Source organism: Balaenoptera musculus, chromosome 7 (genome assembly GCF_009873245.2).
Source record: "Balaenoptera musculus isolate JJ_BM4_2016_0621 chromosome 7, mBalMus1.pri.v3, whole genome shotgun sequence".
NCBI lineage: Eukaryota > Metazoa > Chordata > Mammalia > Artiodactyla > Balaenopteridae > Balaenoptera > Balaenoptera musculus.
The window spans coordinates 102,074,167-102,095,757 of NC_045791.1; the positions used below are offsets into that span (position 1 = coordinate 102,074,167).

General features: G+C 35.0%; 1 protein-coding gene across 12 annotated transcripts in view; it reads left to right on the top strand.

The window, feature by feature from the left end:
* The window catches only part of AGFG1 (ArfGAP with FG repeats 1), a 69,588-nt gene that overhangs the window by 31,883 nt on the left and 16,114 nt on the right, over positions 1-21,591 (top strand). For 4 of the 12 annotated variants that reach the window (XM_036857721.1, XM_036857716.1, XM_036857715.1 and 1 more), the window contains exons 3-7: positions 2,871-2,951; positions 10,632-10,747; positions 14,110-14,272; positions 15,310-15,463; positions 20,921-21,040. In XM_036857721.1, coding sequence (XP_036713616.1) covers positions 2,871-2,951; positions 10,632-10,747; positions 14,110-14,272; positions 15,310-15,463; positions 20,921-21,040 — 634 coding nt within the window. The remainder of the gene's footprint in view (positions 1-2,870; positions 2,952-10,631; positions 10,748-14,109; positions 14,273-15,309; positions 15,464-20,920; positions 21,041-21,591) is intronic. The other 8 variants (XM_036857717.1, XM_036857723.1, XM_036857719.1 and 5 more) reach the window with 3 other exon arrangements.

Sequence of the window (21,591 nt, forward strand, 5' to 3'; positions counted from 1 at the left end):
ATCCAAAAGCTCAAAAAAAGTAAAACTAGCTGGAAAGAATTTATAAAGCAGAGTAAATAGGATTGGCTCTAGTAGATACTAAATGTGTCTCTATGTTTATAGGCAATAATTTGCAATGCAAACTTGAAGTAATTAATTACAGTAATCTGAAGCTAGTGCAGGGCCTAGTAGACTAGATCTGTAGAATAGATCCTGAGATATACTATAATCCTTATGTATATTAAATATGTATATGAAGTTATTATAAATTAAGTTCAGCAGTCTGCTGTGGAAGGAATTTGTTATTCAATAAATGGAGAGTCAATTAGAATGTTAACTGACATGGTATGCCAAAATAAATTTCAGAAAAATTTTAGAGTTAGGAAGCCATAAAAATATAGAAAATAGTCTCAAAGTATTTCCCTACAAGATACTTATTAATCTTAAGGGGAAAAATAGTGACTTTACTGTGGAGAAATCTGGCCTGTATTGTTTTAACCAAGTGATTAAAGTTAACATCACCAGGAATGGGACAAACTGACATCATGTGCTTCCTGATATGATGCACTGGGAAGGATACAACATCACTTATGTGGTATTCCTTCCCAAAATGCATAACAAATTTAATTATGAGGAAACCTAAATTAAGGAACATACTATAAAATAACTGACTTGTACTCTTCAGAGATGTCAAGGTCATTAAAGACAAAAACAGACTAAGGAACGGTTCCCGATTAAAGGAGACAAGACAGTTATGGATACTGTACCAGGAGAACTTTTTCCATTTGCTGCTAAGGATACTGTTAAGATAATGGTTAGTCTGTAGATTAGATAGTAGTAGTATAAAGTATTAATTTCCTGATTTTGATAATTGTGTTACGGTTATAGGAAAGAATGTCCTCATTTTTAGGAGATACACATTTAGAGGTAAAAGGTTCATGTGTGTAATTTAAATGGTTCCAAAACTTTTTTTGGAGAGAGAATGATAAAGCAAATGTTAATCTTAGAGACTCTAGGTAAACAGTACATGGGACTTCTTTCCACTACAATCGCAACTTTTCTGTAAAACAGATTATTTCATAACTAAAAGGCAGGCAAAACTAAATGGTAATGTTTAAGGTTAGCTGACTACATATTTAACATTTAAATGTGTGGAGACTTTATAGACTAAAAGCAATGGAAGAAATCACAAAAGTAAAAATTGGCAAATTTAGCTAAAACATGGAAACTTATTAAAGACATAGCATACAAAATTGAAAGAGCAATACAGGGTACAGGGTAATTTACATATGTCATCTTAGTTTGATAAAATAGGGCAGTTGATAATCTTTCTCCAAACTACTTGCCCCTTTGCTAATATACTAAATCTTACATTTATAAAGCTGTTTATAATTTATAAAGCACATTCATGAATAAACGTGTGTTTAGGAGGTGGGGGGCAGCTTACCAAGCTCATGCTCCTTACTGAAGAAAGGGGGGAAGGCCCCCTCTCCTGGGAAAACCACAAAACACACACACAACACACAAAACACACAGCTGTTTGGAGTAAGAATGGATGCCTAACCCTAGGGGCCAGGGACTAATCAGATCCTCTCTCTTTTACGAAATTGAATTAAGGTTCACAGAGGCTGGACTGAAAAGATGAATCACTTAACCGAAAAGGCAGTATGTAGTTGGGCCATGTGCAGTCTTAACAAGTAAACAGGAAAAAACAAATTGTACTAAGATAAGCAAGAGCAGGAATTAGACATAGTATGAGAAGCAAAAGCGATAAACTATGTGTTTGCAGGGGGTGGGTTGTGGAGAAGGGCTTTGGAAACAGGTTATCAGACTGCCTAGGTCCCAGATGGCTTCCTGTTTGCAGCGCAGGTTCCCGTGTTTTAAGTGTTACTGTTCACTTTGCATAGACTTGTTTTATCTGATCAAATGTGGCTGAGTTTTGGTTCTTTGCAGCCTACCTGGAATGCAATTCTGACATTAGAGACATTAAATGAAACAAGGCATGGGAGTGTGCTGTGAGTCGTATATACTGACTTTTACGGTAGGTGTCTGAATTAGATCTGCTGGTCTCCTTCACAACTCACAAACACTTGAAATTAAGATTTATTGCTATTTCCACTTCATTTAATTTCTCTCTAGTATCCTAAATATTTTCTTCTTTTATCTTTTCTATTTCTTTGTAATTATCAGTTATTTTGAAAAGTGTTACTCTCTCCCTGAAACTTAAACTCTGGTACTTTTCTCCTTTATTCTCAAGTGAATGGGTATGTATTATAAATTGGCCCTTAGATAGTCCTCACTCTTGGAAAGTTCTTCCTGCAGGGAAAGGCTTCTTTCATTTTATGTTCATCTCTCTGTTGTTATTCCCCATGCACATTATAACACACACCTCAAAAACAGGCCTTTATTTATTATACTATTTAAATCATTATTATTCTTGGATGCTGGGATGGTATCATAGTAAGTCCACGTTGCACGTAATTCAGGCATCGGCAAGCGTTTTCTATAAAGAGCCAGATAGTAAATATTAGGCTTTTGTATCATACAGTCTCTGTTGCAACTACCTAGCAAAGCAGCCCTAGACAATAGATAAACAAGCGGACATGGCTGTGTTCCAATGAAACTTCAGCTATAAACACAGGCTGTAGGCCAGATTTAGCCTGGGAGGTATAATTTGCTAACCTCTGGCCTAAATTTGATTTGAGAATTTGGATCAGTGAATTTATTACTTCTGCGTAAGTTGGTAAGCTGAATGTTCTAGGTCAGCATGTATATTTTAGATGGAACGAAGGGGGAAAAAAGATAATTTCTACTGTACATATATTTCAGGGCTGTTAGGAAGTTGCTTCATGCACCAGATATTTATTTAGTGTCTGCTCTATGTTTGGCAGGCACTGAGAATACAGATAGTGGCGAATCGGAGAGAAGGTTCCTGCCACGTGAAATTTACATTTAGAAGTTGTGAGATAAAGGTCTGTGAAAATAAATAATACATTGTGATAACGTGTATATGAGTTTTGGTGTGGGGAATGTTACCCCTTTAGAATGGGTGGTCAGGGAAGACTTTATGAGGGGGCCTTTGTGGCTGGAAAGAGCGATGATGTAAGATGAGTTTGGAGAGTTAATCAGGCGTAAGATCCTATGGGGCCTAAACAGGTGGTGATGAAGAATTTGATTCTTAGGCTAAGGAAGCAATTATAAGGTAGTTCGTGCTTAAATTAAAAAACAACAACAGCAAACTAGGATTAAATAAATTGGATTTGATGTCTCATAAATCTGATACTCCCTCACATACCCAAATTATCTGTCTGGTTCACAAAGGCTCTGGTGTCTCAGTGGTCTGCACATACAGCTTGTGCATGCCTGTTTTCAATGACTCAGTTGCATATGTTCTAATTCTTGCTAAAACATTTTTTAAAACCAAATTTTAAGATGGAATATACCATACAGTCCTAAAAAGATGTAAATAATTGCAAGACTGTTTCTTTGCATAAGGCACATGGATAGTGTTATTTCTTTAAGCATTATTAATGAGTATAAATCCTTTATAGATAGGTCATCACTGAGAAATAACCTGCCAGCTGTTGACCTAGAAATACTAGCATAGTCATGCTCATGTAGACTTTGGTGAGTGTAGAAAATTTTAATAATGTACTTGTTTTTTCAGTATTTAACTTAAATCATGACATATATATGAGATATTGTTTCTGATTGTTAGTTTTTAGGACAAAATAGGGAAAAAAAAAAAAAAAACAACCTTGTTTTCCCTTTTAGGAAAAAATGTTATGTTGCTGATAGAATTTGTGTAGGTCTATCATAACTCTCCAGAGAGCTTCTAATGTTAATATTTATTTCTGTTAAATTTTTCTTTCTGCTTCCAAAAAGTGGATGTTAGTTACTTGCTCATGAATTTTTCAGTTCTTTAAGTCTCCTATTTGTTCCTATATTTTATGGGCAGTACTGTTAACTGCTGTAATTATATCTTACCAAAAAAGGCACTCCATCTGTCTACTGAGGAGAGAAAGGACAGAAAAGAGTCTGAACTCTAGTTGATGTGTATAGATTGGCTTAATGAAAAAAGTTTCTCTACTTCCAGAGCATCTTTCTGTCCTTTCCTTATTTTTATATCTTTGGACCTAGATGTTGCAAGCAGGGTCATGTCACATTGTTTATTCTTTGTATCTCTTTTATGAAAATAAGGGGTTGTCTGAATCTTAAAGGTAAGTATCTATTCCAGCAAGTTTCCACCACTCTATTTTGTTGTCCCTGAGAGGATTATAAAACTATAACATGTTATCTCTATTCATATCTATTTGTCTGATGCAACACTGTTTTCTTACTCTTCCTTTTATATGTGAGTAATTGAGAATTAGTATGGATGTTCCCTATTTTTGGTGTTCATAATTGAGTTTGTTAAATTGCTTGCACTGCATGTATTTACTATCATGATTTAGGTTCAGTGCTGCATAGCTTTCAGCTGCCCTTCTAACTCTAGCTTTTATCCTGCTCTGTCTCCAAGCACCTGGTTTGTCTGGATACGCGAATGGGCTTTCTTGCCTCCTGGCTTCTGGGAGGGGGGGGTTCCGCTGATGGGAGAATGTTGTCAGCAGATCAAAGAAAGGAAGGAGGGAAAGGTTAAGATATTTACTTTCTAAACTTCTTTCATGTGGGATTTCTGTAGCCTGGCTGCCTCCTTTCATTGAAGGTCAAAACTCCCATCAAGTAGCCCTCTTAGTTTTAAGGTTGCCAACCACTTCCTCTCTACCTTCACTGCCAGCGGGTGGTGGCAGGTCCTCCTGTTGCTAACCCTGGGACACTATACTCTCACTTGTGATTTCCTTACAGCCTACCTATGCTTTAAACAGTCTCTATTAAACTTCTCAAATTACCCAAATTGAGTGTGCCATCTGTTTCCTAAGGCAACCCTGACTGATAAATATACTTTAAAGTATTTTAGATTCTGTCAGTGGTTATTGTGATTGCAATTCTAAAGTGGATTAACACTAGAATAAGGGAAAAAATTATTCTGACAATTTCATGAATTTATTCTGTTGGTTGATGTGTGATTTTATTTTTAATTCCTCCATAAGATCTGGTTTTGAGTAGTATCGGCCTAGTTACTGAACACTTAATATGGCACAGCCCATTGTTTTCAGTATTGTGGGGAATTCAGAAGTAGGTGAGACACATGCTCAGTAATTCTAATAAAAAGCAGTTTGTGGTGAGTTTCATGTGAGAATTACAAAGTGCTATAGTAGTTCAGAGAGGGTGATTGTTCCATTAAGACCACTTTGATTCCATCTGCAGCAGGACTGAAGAGAGACCTACAGTTTCCTGTGTTTCTGGTAAGGCCTCTATTTCCCAGTCCTTGCTTACTTCATCACCCCATAACACACCAATGCAAACCACATAAGATACCAGGCCCCAAAGTAATAATAACTAATACTGTTTAAAATTCACTTACATATACCTGTTCTGAGTAGACAACATATTAACTCATTTAACCCTTCCAACATCTCAATGCAGCAGGTTCTCTTACCTGAGTTGGAATTCACATTAAGGCAGTCTGATTTCCTAGTCTAGGCTCATAACTACCATACCTACAATATTATTCTCTAATTAAAACTAATTATCCACCTCTCCAGAGAGATCATCAAAACGAATCCATCACATATGCAGCCCTTTCAAATGCTGGCTTTTTAGGCGTCCTCCTTGCTCCTCGGTGATGTTTCAAGGCCCGCAGCCCGGTGTTCCTCTTGCAGACTTGCTCTGTCATCTGTTGCAGTCATACCAGTTAGCCCCCCTCATTCAGTATAGATTTCAGCACTTCACGTAGTGAGTGTCTTTCTTCCAGTAGTGTTAATCATTTCTGCCAATCCCAGTGTCTACACAGATAACTCAGCCTCTGGAATTCTTTGACTTCTTATGTCCAGTAATCCTTCCTTCTGTTTTAGACTTTATTTAGCAGTAACTGTATTACTTCTCAGATTTCAGGTGTAAGCATCCTGTTCTCTGACCATCACTGCTTCTCTCCTCCCAGCTCGTTACCTCTGATTTCTTACTCCAGCAGCTCTGGGTCAACCACAGGAGGCCTCCAGTCCTCTGACGCTGAATTTCTTTCTTGTGTAGCATCCTTACTGTGTTGTCATTTTTCTTAACCTAACTTTGATTCTGTGGTCTGTTGTTATATCCACTCACTTTAACTCCTGTTGTATTTTACCTGATTAAAGCCAATACTCTACCTACTTTGTACCTAAACAACCAGATGAGACTGGTGGAAAACACACCACTGTCTTGACTAGTTTGACTTTAAATACTCGTGACCTCAAAACCTTAGTGCTGCCTGCAGTTTTAGTTGGTTCACTCTCCCATTTTTCTTCAGCTCTGAAAAACCCTCCCTTTTCAGTTGGTGGTATTTATTATTTTACTTTAAAAGAAAAAAAAAAAACCTAAAACAAACATGGAGAAAAGAGAACTTTATCCTTTCCTATCAGCAGATCTACAAACCTGAAAGAGCCGTTTCAGGAGAATGGTGGGAGCAGAAGCCAACTTTTCAGGGACTAAAATGTGAATGAATCAAAAGAGATAGAGACTGTGACGTTTTCCCAGATGTATCTCTGGAACACTGTCTTTATTTAATGAATCTTGCTCAAGAAGAGGTTTAGTGGCTAAGTAAATTGGAGAAGTGCAGAAAACTATGTATAGTATTTATATGGAAAGGAAGTTTCCATTTGCTGGCCTAGATTTTACTAAAGCATTGGTTTTCAAACTTTGGCCTATTTCACAGTCACCTGAAGGGCTTGATTGCTGGGTAGCACCTCCAGAGGTTCTGATTTCACAGGTCTTGGGTGGCTCCTAAAAATTTGCATTTACAACACGTTTTTAGGTGACACTGATGCCACCAGTCCAGGAAATTGGGGAATCCCATTTTGAGAGTCACTTCACTTGAGTAAGAATTCAGCTGCCAAGAGTGGCAGGTAGAGTTAGGATTCTGAGCAATATAGCAAATAGCTATTGTGGGATAGCATAGTCAGAAGAAATAAGAGCTGGCTAACAACAGCATGGAACTTTGATAGTAGGGTAGCAGGAATTTGTAGTGGACCCAAGCAGTGAGTTTTAATGATTTTCCCCAGCAGTTTGAGCTGTCAGAGAGAAGGATCAGAACCGCCAGCAGTTAGTACAGAATTTTGAGTGACTCGTCCAGGCTGCTAATGTCGGATAGCTATAAAATGTATCATCCAGCACTCCATCTTTGCTTTGTGTTCCCATGATGAGTGCCAAGACAGTAACTTTATGATCTGTCTTTAACCTATCTCCTTTTTATTTGTTTGTATCAATATGTTTATTATTTACTATTCATTAATTGTTTTTAGTTAAAAAAATTGTATATGTTAGTTAATAGGGGTTTTGGAATGCAAAGACTAAATGTCATGAAGGACTAAATGTCTGTCCTAAACTAATTCTGTCAATTACAGTTAATAAGTCTTTGAGCAAATTTCTCTTGTTTTCTCACTTGGGAATTTTTAAAATAAAAGAATTAGAAACTACCAGTTCTCGCTTTATGAATGTAATTGTAAAGCCACAGAATCTTTTCCTGAGGAGAGTCTCATGTGGGGTTTGGTTTTTTTTTTAAATATTTTAATTTTATTGGAGTATAGTTGATTTACAATGTTGTGTTAGTTTCAGGTGTACAGCAAAGTGATTCAGTTATACATATGCGTATATTCATTCTTTTTTAGATTCTTTTCTCATATAGGTTATCATAGAATATTGAGTAGAGTTCCCTGTGCCGTACGGTAGGTCCTTGTTGGTTATCTATCTTATATATAGTAGTGTGTGTCTGTTTATCCCAAGCTCCTGATTTATCCCCCCTCTCCCCTTTAACCATAAGTTTGTTTTCAATATTTGTAAGTCTGTTTCTGTTTTGTAAATAACTTCATTTGCATATTTAAAAAAATTAGATTCCACATATGAGTGATATCATATGATATTTGTCTTTCTCTGTCTGACTTCACTTAGTATGATAATCTCTAGGTCCATCCATGTTGCTGCAAATGGCATTATTTCATTCTTTTTTTATGGCTGAATAGTATTCCATTGTATATATATATATACCACATCTTGATCCATTCCTCTGTTGATGGACATTTAGGTTGCTTCCATATCTTAGCTATTGTAAATAGTGCTGCAGTGAACATTGGGGTGCATGTATCCTTTTGGATCATGTGGTTTTTTAAAAGTAGCTAAATATTTATTGGAGAAGCTGGCCCTCTACAGGGTTTATATAGTATTTCTAGCATAAGTTGCATTACCATTCCTGGGTATCTGAACTTCTTGGGCTTTGCCACTGAAATGTTTTTATGATGAGATTGTGCCTTCACCTAGGCCTCACTTGTGTCACTTGTACTGCCTTAATGAGTTTGTAGTATCTGTACTGAGCCTGGAGTAGGAAGGAACCACAAGAAATGCTGTTTTGAAACATGCTTGGGGTACATAATAAGAGAGGAAAAGGGTGAATCCTTTTTTCCTATCTTTATTTCTCTTACCCACTTCAGTGAGGAGGTAAGCTTGAGAAGGGTGCTACCTTTCTGTCTCTGATTTCTCAAATCTTTGTCAGGCTTTTGAAGTTAGATACTGCCTTCTTTTCACAGTGTTACAACTGGTTATTCTTTAAAGTAATATAATTTTGGAAACTTGTGGATGTGTTTTTATAGCATTACTGAGGAATAATTATAATAAATTGTGTATATTTGAAGTGTACAATTTGAGTTTTGACATATGTTAAACCGTCATTACAGTAACAAGATAACATACATTTTCATCATCCCCAAGAGTTTTTTGTGCCCCTTTGTAATGCTTCTCCTGATCTGCTTTCCATCACCATAGATAAGTTTACATTTTCTAAGATTTTAAATGAATGGAATTACATAGTATGTACTTTGTAGAGGGTGGTTCTGAGGTCTCTCAATCAGCATAATTGTCTTGAGGTTTATACATGTAGTTTCTTGTGTCAATAAATTTGTTCATTTTTATTGCTGGGTAGTATCTTACTTGGATATTCCACAATTAATCCATTTACCTGTTGATAGACATTTGGGTTGTTTTCCGTTTGGAGTTACTAGCAGTAAAGCTGCTGTGAACATTTGTGTACAAATCTGAGTATGGACATGTGCCTTTATATTTCTTGAGTAAATACTTAGAAGTAGGATGGCTGGGTCATATCGTAGGTATATGTTTAACTTTTAAGAAACTACCAACTGTCTTCCAAACTGGTTGTACCATTTTTACATTCTTGAGAGTTCTAGTTGTTCCACATTCTCACCAACATATGATATGGTCAGTCTTTTTTTCTTTTCCTGGCTAGAACCGTTATTATTTCAGAAATAACCATCCAATGTAACTTGAGGTGGTTAGAATAGTTATTTCTGGATGACTGTAATAAATATTTGTCAAAACACCAAGTATCTCAATAATCATACATTTATTTCATTCATAAGAACTTCTAAAAGTTCTTATGTATCAAAAAAACTTACAAATGGCACAAGAGAGTTAATGGTCTATAGAGGAGAGAAGGAAAATTATTCTAGGGGAAATTCTAATGAAGCATTTTCTCCATTGCATTTTTGATTAACATAGTTCATGAAAAAATCCTTGCTTTGCCTTCCTTTAGTCTTTTTGTTTTTGGCCATTCTAGTGGTATGTATGGGTGTCTGTGTAGTGGGGTCTCAGTGTTTTTTAAATTTGCATTTTCTACATGACTAATGATGTTGGGATGCTTATTTGCCATTTGTATATCTTCTTTGGTGAAGTGGCCAACTTTTCTGCCCACTCTTTGAAAAAAATACTGATTTGGGGTCTGTTTTATCACTGAGTTTTAAGAATTCAAGGTTTTATACATTTTGTAACTACCTTTTTTCAGTTGGTGGCTTGCCTTTTCATTTAATTTTTTTGAAGAGCAACATTTTTAAATTTTGATGAAGCCCACCTTATAAATTTTTTCTTTACAGTTCTCTTTATGCTTTGTGTCTTATTTGAGTTCTGCATCATTTCATTTCTTTGATTTTACTGAAAACTTAAATCTCAGATTCTCATTTTTTAGCCATTAGGGAAAAAAAGCATAGGAAGTAATTATAAAGCTAGAGTTGTATCTGCGTTGTATTTGTGTTATGTTATATTTTAATAGCAAATTACTTATGATTCTAGTACTTTTTATTTGTTCCCTTTTTGGTTGATTTTTAAACTTGTCAAGGATTCAGGAAATTGCCACTCACTGGTCTAATTCCTCTGTTTTATGGGGTGAAGGAACTGAGGTTCATAAAGGTTGCATGACTTTGCTCATTGTTTACAGTGTATGATTATTTTAAGACCAAGCAATCTGAGGTCCTCTTAAATGCCATCTCACTGTTTGTTCCCCTGTGAGGGGCTGCTCTTTGTGATGCTGTTGGTAAGATTTTACTGCTGTAACATTAACATCAATTCAGTTCCGTCATTTGTTGCTTCTTCATTGCTCATTGTGATAAATATCCTCATTGAAAGCAACATTATTAAAATTAAGTAGGTTATCTTTCTGAGAGAATCTTAATTATCTCTTAAAATTTCATTAAGTTAAGGTGTCGAATTTAACACTTCTGTTTTTTTAATTCTTTCCAAAGGTCTGTAAACAGATTTGGCTAGGATTATTTGATGATAGATCTTCAGCAATTCCAGACTTCAGGGATCCACAAAAAGTGAAAGAGTTCCTACAAGAAAAATATGAAAAGAAAAGATGGTGAGTGAATAGTTTGTATTTAGAGCAAAGCTGCCCCAAATTGCATTAATTATGGGTAAGATTAGTATAACAGGAAGGAAGGAAGGAAGGAAATAGGTAGGTAGGTAGATAGGGAATAAGGAAATAGGTAGATACTCATTATACTTTGGCTTTGTATTGAATTTGGTTTCCACAGACCTTTACTTCTGCTTTATCTTAACTCGTCTGTGCCTAGCAGTAGCCTGTTTCTTATCATCAGGCCTCCTACCCTTTTTTGGGAAGTTAGGGATTCTTCCTTCTAAACCTTCTCTATCCCTGTTAGCTTCTCTGGACATTTTAGTCTTATAAAGTCTCCTTTCTTAAAATCTTCCTTCATTTAGCAAGTGTTTATTTAGTATCTTTTATATACTAGGCACTATGCTAAAGCACTCATGAAGCAATCTATTCATTCACTTAATTGCATGTTGTAGTAATTCTTTGCTCAAAATATCACTCACTGCCCAACCAAGAAGTCATTTTATTACCTGTTTAAGAAGGAAGATTTTATACCTTTTTAACTAAATCTGTCAGATGTTAATTTTTAAAAAGGAATTAAAACAGGTATATATTGGCTAGTAAGCCTTTTAAAGCAGAGCAGGGGGTATATTTGTAGAACTAGTAGTGTTCAGTTACTTTGAGCTCTTCATTTTTACCTGTATGAGTACAATTTAAGTCAGTTTACTAAGACTCATTAATGATGAATTCTTGGTTGTTTCTTTATCAATATTCAGTAGTGTATATTTTCCTTCTTGGGACGTTAAGAAGATGAGAGAGAGAGTCACAAATAGAAGGACTAGGTAATGAGGAAGTACATGGCCTCTTGTTTCCCCGAGGAGCTGTATTTGAACCCAGAGAATATCTTCAAGAGCTTGTTTTGGTTGAGGGAATACTTGCCGTGGTTATGAGTGAGGTATCTCTACCTTCATTAGGTGAGCATAGTAGAAAGAAGTGGCTCTGATTTGTATGTTCTGTGAACTTTGTATTCTTGCTGTTCCCTAGAGGAGACTAATTTTTGCCAGGGCTATATATTCAGCATTACTAGAAACATTAAGTATGAATATAGAAGAAAACATATCAGTAAGATTTTAGTTCAGGAAAGAAAAAACTTAGAAGATGCGGTGATAGTAAAAACATGGTGCCATAAATGATTCTCTTAAAATGAAGTGTGTAATTATCTTTTTATCATTTTAGTTCTTAATTTCCTAGACCTTTTCCTAGACCCTTTCCTGTAGTTAAGACCTTTCTGCTTGATAGCCTTGGCCTAATTTTTGATTTTCCCAACAGTTTTACTTTTACCAGCTCAGAGTTAGTTTGAATAGGACTTAGCTGGGATTTCAGATAGTTTGGCTTCAACTAGTAAGAGAAAAGTGTGTGTGAATAAGGTTTATAGAATTAAAACCAGGAACCCCCCCCCCACATGAATAATAATGACAACAAAATAAAAATAATAATAAAAATTATTCATTCAAACAGTAAGCAAATAATTGTAAATCTCAAATAATTGTAAACCTCCAATAATTATAATTTGTGTTATCTTTTCTGTCCTGAGAAACAGGATAGTTAATAAGAGTAATACAAATACAAACTTCAGTTGGTGGGTAGGCGAGAGGGAGTGACCAACATTCAGCTAGGCTGGGACCTGTGCATTTTAAACTCACGCTCCTGCATACCTGCATACCTGTGACATGTAACTAGAGTGGTGCAGTGGGTTTTTAACGGGACATAAGCACTATCCAAATGCCGTCTCCCTAAAAACCCTCACTATGGGCAACTACACTTAAAACATTGAGCCTGTTGCCATCATCTAAAGGGATTTTGAAATTGTTCTTTTAACCAGTTTTCAGCCTCAATTCCTATGCTATACATGCTTAGCTGTTTTACTTTTAGTTAAGCAAGACTTTGAGCCAAAGACTATTATCTGATTTTATCCTTTAATAAGACTTGGCTATACTCAGAAATTGGCATTATCACTGATAGACCAAATTATGGGAAAGTGTGACTTACTGTTTTCTCCCATATACTGGAAAAAACAAAGCAGTTTTACTGTTCGTGATTATTATATAATTTGATAATAGCCAACACTTGTGTAGCTAACACCTGTACCAGAAAACGGTTCTAAGTGCCATAAATGTTAACTTGTTTATACCTCATAGCAACCATATGTCAGTGTTTTAGAAGAAAATTTGGATGCACAGAGAGTTGAAGTAGTCTGCCCTGCGTTTCATAGCTATCGAGTGATGGAGCTGGGATTTGAACTCAGATTCTAGAACAGAGTAGAAAAACTCTGTTTTTCTACTTCTCCCACCTGTGTGATATGGGGAAGGAGGGTAGGTAGAACAAAACCCAGAAATACAGAGAGCAAAAACTCTCACATAATCCCAGCTCTGGAGATTAGTGTTGCCAATATTTGGGCATTATATTCTTACTACCTCTCTTTCCTTCCTTTACTCCCTTGATCCCATGAATTCTTACATGACTGAGATCAAATGTGAAAGACCTGTAAAGTCTTACGGACATCTTTCCATGTCAAGACAGAGTAGCTCTGTATTATTCTATTATATAGATGTTAGTATAATCCTTTTAAGCATTTTTCTCCTGGTGGATTTTGGTTTATTGTCCAATTTTTTGAAATTTTAAAGAGTGCTGTGATAACCTACGTATACATTTATTTGTGTACACTTAGTCAGTTATTTCCTAAGGATAAGTTACTGGAAATGGTACTTCTGGGGCACAGAGTATACCTATTTATGTATTGTAATAGAGAGTGACACAGTTTGTAAAGTTTATACTCAGATCAAATGCGACTGTCATTTTAATTTACATTTTTATTCGGTTACAAGTATTTTCATTTCTTTGTCTCCCTTGGTGAATTGCTTCTGTCCATTTAAAAATTGGGTTGTTAATCTTACAGATTTGTAATAGACCTTTATATTTTGGGCTACTAACTGTAATATAATAAATGTTTCTCCTTCCTTCTGCTCTGTTTTCAAACGTTATTTATGAGCTTACGGTACTTTGGTTTTTAAAAATTAGAGTTATTAACTATCATCATGATTAACTACGAGTCCTCTCTTTTTTTAAAAAAGCAGTTATTTAATATATTGTATTTATTAGAAAAACTGTACGTAAATAATCGAAACAAGTTTTGTGTTTAGTCTTTATTACCCTTTCTCTGAATATTTTAATTAAGTGTAGTCTTAAGCTATCAATTCTAAGATGGTTTTGAAATAAGATTAATATCAAAACAGTCTTGTACAAAATTAGAACTAAGCTTATCATTTTGAGCTTAGTGTTCCCTACATCTTCCTTAGTTAACTGCCTGTTCAACTTTGCGTATGTTTTAGGTATGTCCCACCAGAACAAGCCAAAGTGGTGGCATCAGTTCATGCATCTATTTCAGGGTCCTCTGCCAGTAGCACAAGCAGCACACCTGAGGTCAAACCACTGAAATCTCTTTTAGGAGATTCAGCACCAGCACTGCATTTAAATAAGGGCACACCTAGTCAGGTGAGTAGTTTTTAAGTCTTTGCAGAGGCTTCTATTTAAGGAGGATTGAGTACCATGAATTTGGGAATTCATTAAGACAGTTGCATAACCTTGTATACCAGTAGCATTATGTCCTAATGGTTTGTAATACATTAAAAGGTACTTGGTTAAGTGGTTAGAATGTGTCTATGTTTGTTCTTTTTGCTGTTGCGAATGCTATTGCGAATACGAGTTTGTAAAGCTGTACAGAAACATTGTTATAGCTATCTATCAACATATATGTATCATATGTATCATATAACATACAGTGGTAAAACATGAATCTGTGGTGACCATCAGAGTTAGAACAGTATGGCCTCTGTGATATTCTTTTACAGGAAAGGATTTCTCAAGCATAGAATTTTTTCTCCATCCTGATTGTGAAGCATGTTTATCGTTGAAACGCAGGTGGCTTTGCATTACATAGCTTATTCTAAAAAACTGAAGTCTTTTCAGCAGTTTGTGTCTAGAGTTTATGCTTCTGTATGTACTTCATGATAGTCAGGGAGCTGTGACAGATCTGTTACTGTGTGGCGTTACAATGTCTGTCACACACAAGAATGATTCTGAGGCATGGTACTATTTGAATTAAATTCCACCTTTTTTAATAATGCGTATACTAGGGCATCTACATAAGTTGCTCCACTTTCATCAAAGGTTTGAGTAGAAAATGAAGAGAAGGGTAAAGTCAGTATATTGTAACTCTTCCCATGGATAAAAGATTTGTTCTGTGAAAGCCTTATCATCATACTGTCTTAGCAGTAAGTCTGTCTCGTGTCATGAGGTGTAACAACTGTTGTAATTGTATTTCATTGCTTTTGACTCTGTACTTAACATTGAAAGATAATATGGGAATAGATGTTGAAAATTTGTGCTTTTCAAAAAACATCAAAGAACTCTACAAATAGAAGATTATGTAATCTTTAAACTGTGTTTTAAGCTTGGTGAATTGGAAATAGTGTTATAAAAATTCAGCAGATCTGACTGGAAGCTCTTTATAGCTAATATGTGGTTTATAGTCCCCTGTTGTAGGTCGCTCTCAAGGGCAGCAGCAGGAAAAGAAGCAGTTTGACCTTTTAAGTGATCTTGGCTCAGACATCTTTGCTGCTCCAGCACCACAGTCAACAGCTACAGCCAATTTTGCAAACTTTGCACATTTCAACAGTCATGCAGGTAAGTTTTTTCCCAGCAGCTTTTGCCAGAGTGAGTGAATAATCATCACATTAAATGTTGTACACTAATTTAAGAATTGATTTGGTCATTTTGAAGCAGTTTTATTTGATAATTTGAAACTTTGCTTTATGTTTTTTGCGTGTATATATTTCACTGTTTTATAAGCATAACAGAAGCCAGTGCTTACTGAATTGATTTCCTATTTGTATTTTGGGATTTATTTTACCTTCTTTTATTCACCTATGAAATTGTGATGCTATCCCACTTTTTTTTTCCTTTCAATTTCATGTCCTGGCTTTATAGTTGGATAATAATGGTACAAAGTATGTCATGTATATATGCATCCAGAAATGTGCCTTTTGAGATAGTTTGGAAAATTATAGAAAACCTGCTCTTCAGCCACATTTCTTTCTATCAAACATTGAAGGAATTTTTTGTTTTAAATACCAGTGGAAACATTCTGTAAGAATATGCTACAGAAGGAAGTTGTGGTGCGACTTATGTATGTTTGTGTGTGTGTGTGTGTTTGCTTTTTCAAAAGGGATTCTAGGATGAGAATTTCAGGAGAGATTATACTGAGAAGGGTAAAAATCGGGAGGCTCACGCTGTTAGGGCTGTGGTAGGTTTCCATCTGCTTTACATTAGCTGAGCCCAGAAGTCCAGAAGGAGACTGAGGAGACTCTTTTCCCTTCATACTGTAGGTGGGAAGCCAGTTCCCTCTCTGAGCAGACAGGAGCTCTTGCTCTCTGTTTCCCCTCTTGTTTTTCGAATGGTGGCCAAAAGAGTTGGTGGAAGACTCAGTGAATAGAGAGTGAACCTTCTGTAATTTATGAGTATTCTGCATTTATCTCAGTTTTAGGTTTATGGAAATGTAATTTGAAATGATGGAAAAGTAACTGCCAAACTCTTTTGTAAATTTTCAGCTTATTTCATGACTTATTTCATGTTTCCCTTGTGTGTGTGTGTGTATGTGTGTTTTTGTTTTGTCTCTAAATGCAATTTGTGAATATTTGCAAGTCAGGGAATTGATGTTACACTTTTCTGTGTAATCATATTAGCCAAAAATAGACAAGACAGTGCAGCTCCACAGGCTAATTTGTACCGTGATTACCCTCATACTTTCAATAACTCCCTTAAAATGCTTTTTGAAAATAATTGTCATTATTTGATTGTAGAAAATGTTAAAAGAGAGAAATGTATGATTTTATCAGATTGATAGAAGGTAGTATATCTTAACTATTTTGTCTCTTTTCCACATGTGGCAGAAATGGTAGGACAGATGCGTCTGTGAGGAAGTAGTTGAATAACCATGTAGATTAGGTCAGGTTGCCTGAGAGTAATAGTTTTTTAGCCTGAAGTTCTTTTGTATTTACAGATGACTACTCACATCACTCTTTTCTTACTTCATTTGATTGATCCCAGAAGCATAAAGTATATATGGATATTGCAAGAACAAGCTAATAAAATTACCCATTTATTTTCCTTCTAGTATAGTTGATACCATCTTTCACATTTTACCTTAAGTAAGTTTTAAATCGTTGTCACGGTTCAATCTGAAATGTCTTTTTCCGGAGCCTTTGCAAGCACTCTGAATTTTTACTTTTCCATACATGGTTCATAGATACAAAGTCATTGATAGCTGAGTTTTTGCCCTGAAATTATCATTTTTTAAAAAAAAACACATTGGGTGAAAATTTTCTCCTGAGCACATTGATGTGACAAATGGAACTTTAAATAGCAAACAGTAATTATTCAGATACGCCAATCTGGCTGGCATTGTTTTAAAGGGAAAACTGTTCTTTTGCAGATAGTTCAATGGGTTAAAAGCCAGAAGTCTTGACCCCTCTTTATTTGAACATTCTGGCTGAGTTGGTGTGTGTGTGGATATGTGTCAGTGGTGAGGTCAGTATTACGTTCAGGAAAAGTCATCTTCTACAGAAATAGGCGTGCAGTTAGAAACATAATTTACTACAGCATGTAATAGTTATTTTGCCTGGTAATAAACGTATCACAAAACCTGTGAACTGTAAACTGTAATTGATTTTGGCCACACCTTATATGAGGGATGTCAAACTCAATTGCCTTGCCACCCAGTTAACACAAATGAATAATATAATGCAGTGCCCCTTTCAAAGGGGGATGGTCTATAATCTCCTGTTGCCACATGAAAATACAGGCTCAGGATTACTAAATACACCGATTTTCTTTTAAGAGAAGTACGAAAACTTGTTATGTAATGTGAAATGCTCTCTTTTTAAATGTTAGGAATTAATGAAAATAAACTATCATATAGGTGAAACAAAGTCTGTTGGTTAGCTGAATTTGATGAGGGTTGCCTGTTTCCATCCTCTGGTCTCTACAATTTTTTTTTCCTTTCTCATGAGTATCTGTTGCTCAACGAAGAGTAAAGACAACTCTTGGCAAGATTGAGGCTCATGAACTTGGTGCCTTAAATTCTAAATTCTGAGTTGACTCCTTTGTACTTTTTGAATAAGACTATGTAAAAAGCATCTTTATTATTTTGTCACATTCTTTTTAGTTTGGATTTCTTTGTGTAGAGATTGATTGAGGTTCCAGATAGTAATTTTTGTTTATTGAATTTATTAGTGTTTAATTTCCAAAGTTGTGTTTATCAAACTTTCATTCCACAACACTTTAAAAATTTAGAAAGTTACTATAATCAGTTGTTGAAGACAGTAAATTCAGTGTCTACAAATAAAAACGGATAGTAGCATTACAAAGCCCTATCTTGCTGTAGTGAGTAGGTACTTGAGGAGTGTGTGTGGTGCTCTGGTTGGAAAACACTGGGAAAATATAAATGTGACGAAATAGGCTGGCCCAACAAAATGGATTGCATTGAACTGATTTTTTTCCCTGATGATGTTTGAAACATGTTAAATGCAAAATTTTCCCATATGATGTTCTAAATATAAGTTAAATGTAGAGTATGTTATTATTATAGGCTACATATATGTTCGAGGTTATAAGCCACAAACTAGCTTAGGGATCCAGTTCTTGTTTCTGCAAGGGACAGATGTTTCATTTGTTGTTCTCAACTGTACAGCTAAGTGTTCAAAAAACTTGGAAACTTGCGTTTTGGAATATAATCCACTCTAAATTTGAGAATTTCCTATATCATGTTCTCTATTCATTTGGTTTATAGTTGTATATATTATCTATTTATTATCTATTTTGGCCTTAAACTCATTTTGTCTTTTAGTAGAATTTTCTTCTCTTTGGCTTAGTATTTCAAAGCTCTTAAGAAATTTATTTCTGTTGTTTCATAAGTTGTAGAATCATAGTGTTTGTTGGTTTGCTAGTAGAGACCATCTAGCAAATCTTCTCATTTTGTTAGTGAGAATATTGGTAGAGCCAGAACAATTGAGGGACTCGTCCAACAGTTTACAGTTACTTATGTTAGGATGGAGTTCCCTGATTCTTATCTTAGATTCCCTTTTCACTAAACTGTACTTGCTTACTGGTGTTCTCAGCAATGCTAAATGGTAACTGTATTTAAGCTTATATTTAAACTGGTATAGATATTCCTTTCAAAATATTTTTTAGGAAATTAATTTTTTAAATTTATTATTTATCTATTAGTATTTCTTCCATTATATTTCTTTTGGGGAAAGTAAAATTTCAGCCTGTAAAGAAGTTGAATTTTATCATATTAAGTAAAAACAGACAAAATATTGTAGGGAGTCCAGAATACAGAATTTATATTGTTAAGCAGTAAGCAGCCTTTTAATTTAGGTTCTTTTGTATAGTGCTTAAGGGCCAGGTCAGATGTGTTTCAAAAAAGTTTTCAAGAACGCAGTGTGAGCAATGACATGTGGGGATAGCACTCCACTCGTCAGAAGTGGTGGGTTCGAAGACACTAGAAGGGAAGTGGCACAGGTGTGTAGGAAAAGGGGGTTACTCTAGGTACATTCCCCCCAGCCGCCCCCATCTTATCCATTTAGATAGATAAAACAGCAATTACATGAAATACTGTTAAGTTTTCCTGATTTTCTTCCTAGAATAATGTTTTACTTTGTTAATGGAAAATTTTTTTGCTTAGTGGCTTCTTTTGGTTTGTTTACAAGTAGAGTACATATTCATTGAAAAAGCTTGGTGAACTCAGGCAAACAAAGAAGGAAATGATACCTACATGAAATCTCACTACTTCGATTTAACTAAAATGCAGATTTTCTATGCACATGATGCCATGTTTAATGAAATTAGCAGATGAAAATGTATCTGGAATTTATTAATCTGTTTATCTTATTTACTTTGCTGTAAGTATTTTTGTATAGGGCTAAATATTCTTTTACATGAATTTTTTTAAATGGCTGCATTATATTCCATTGTATGATGTTCCATAATATATTTAAGTGATCTCTTGTTGGGCATTTGAGTTTCTAAGTTTTTCATTATTATAAAAAACACATTGTTTAGCTGTTAGATTCAGCCATGCTCATTTGCAATATTCTCTCTTTACAAAAACTACCTAGAAGTAGAATTGCCTGCAGAGGGTTTAAGTGGCTCACTCACTTTGTTGGTGACATATAACCTTTCTCCATCTTTTGGACATGCTTTTCGTTCTTACCACTTAGCATTCCCTTTCCTGCATACCAACCACTTCTTCTTCTTATCTTATCCTCTATAAAAATCTTACCCAGCATCTGATCTGTTTTGGCCTTAAAAAAAGTCTTTTGAGTTATTTCGTTTTACTTACATATTTTAACTTTAGGGAAGCCTAGAATTTTGCTCTTAGGTTGGTGACCAGTTGGGAAATACCAGTTGGTCTTTTTCACTGGGTATGAGGTGCATTTATGCTATGATTTTTATGTTTCTATCGTTTCTTAAGTTTTACTATGTTTTTTAAAATGGCAGGCTCCTAATAAAATATGAGTATCTTCAATTTATTTGGTGATCATGTCCTTCTTTTTATACACTCGAGTTTTCTTTTTTTAAATATGCTATGGTGTGACATAGTTATAAACTTAAAAAGCAACCAAAAGATTTAATGTAATTAAGCCATCTTTGTATCATTATTTTAGATTCACATAACTGATGAATCACTTATCACTATTTTAAATCTGAATTTTCCAAATGTATCCTGTATCCTGCATCTCTATCTGCTTTACTGTAACTAAATATTTAGTGCTCTTAATTCAGAGTTTCCTTTAATAGAGGCACTTTACAGTACTATTCCTGAGGTCACTCAAAGGCTATTGTGTACAAATTTATCATTGTACAAAGCGTTTTTGGAAATTCCTGGATACCCTTTAATAAATTGCTTGAAGTTGGGTGAAATAAACACTGGTAGAATTTAAAATCTGATTTCTAAATGAATTTTCTTTAAAGTAAGTTGTGAGACATAGAAACTTTCATAAAATTCTTAAATTCATTTATCATATTTTTCATTTATAATTTTCATATCCATTAACATATATTGTTCCTTACCATTTACAGCTCAGAATTCTGCAAATGCAGATTTTGCAAACTTTGATGCATTTGGACAGTCTAGTGGTTCGAGTAATTTTGGAGGTTTCCCCACAGCAAGCCACTCTTCTTTTCAGCCCCAATCTACAGGTAGAGCTCTCCAGCATTATGCTTAAATGTTTACTTCAAAAAATAAAAAACTCTCTAGAGGTAGTTTTGGAAATTTACTCTAAACTTAAATTCTGCGATTATCTGGTTCTAAAATAGTTCTGTCTTACAAAGCTCTGGGGAAACCTGAAATCTTTATATTTTTCTTTGTTCGTTTTTCTGAACGCTAGTATTTTGTCTAATTCACATCTGTTCTCCTTTTCCTGCACATGAATCTTCCTTAAATTTCTTAGGCACAGAGGTATTAAGGTACTAAAAGTTTTTTAGGTTCACAAAACACGTTACGATTTAGGCTCTGAATAAAGGAAGCTAGTTGATTGTTTCCATAGAACTAAAAACGTTAAGTAATTTTCAGGGCGACAGGCTTCAGAAAATAAATATTATTAGTTGAGTAGATTATTTAACAGTCACTTCAATAAACTTTAAATAGTTTTCTGTGCAGGAATTGGTCTTTAAACATTGAATACTCTCCCATAAACTGTATTGTTTTCAGAAACTCATTGAACCTTTGTTTAGATCTTTTGGCTGATTAT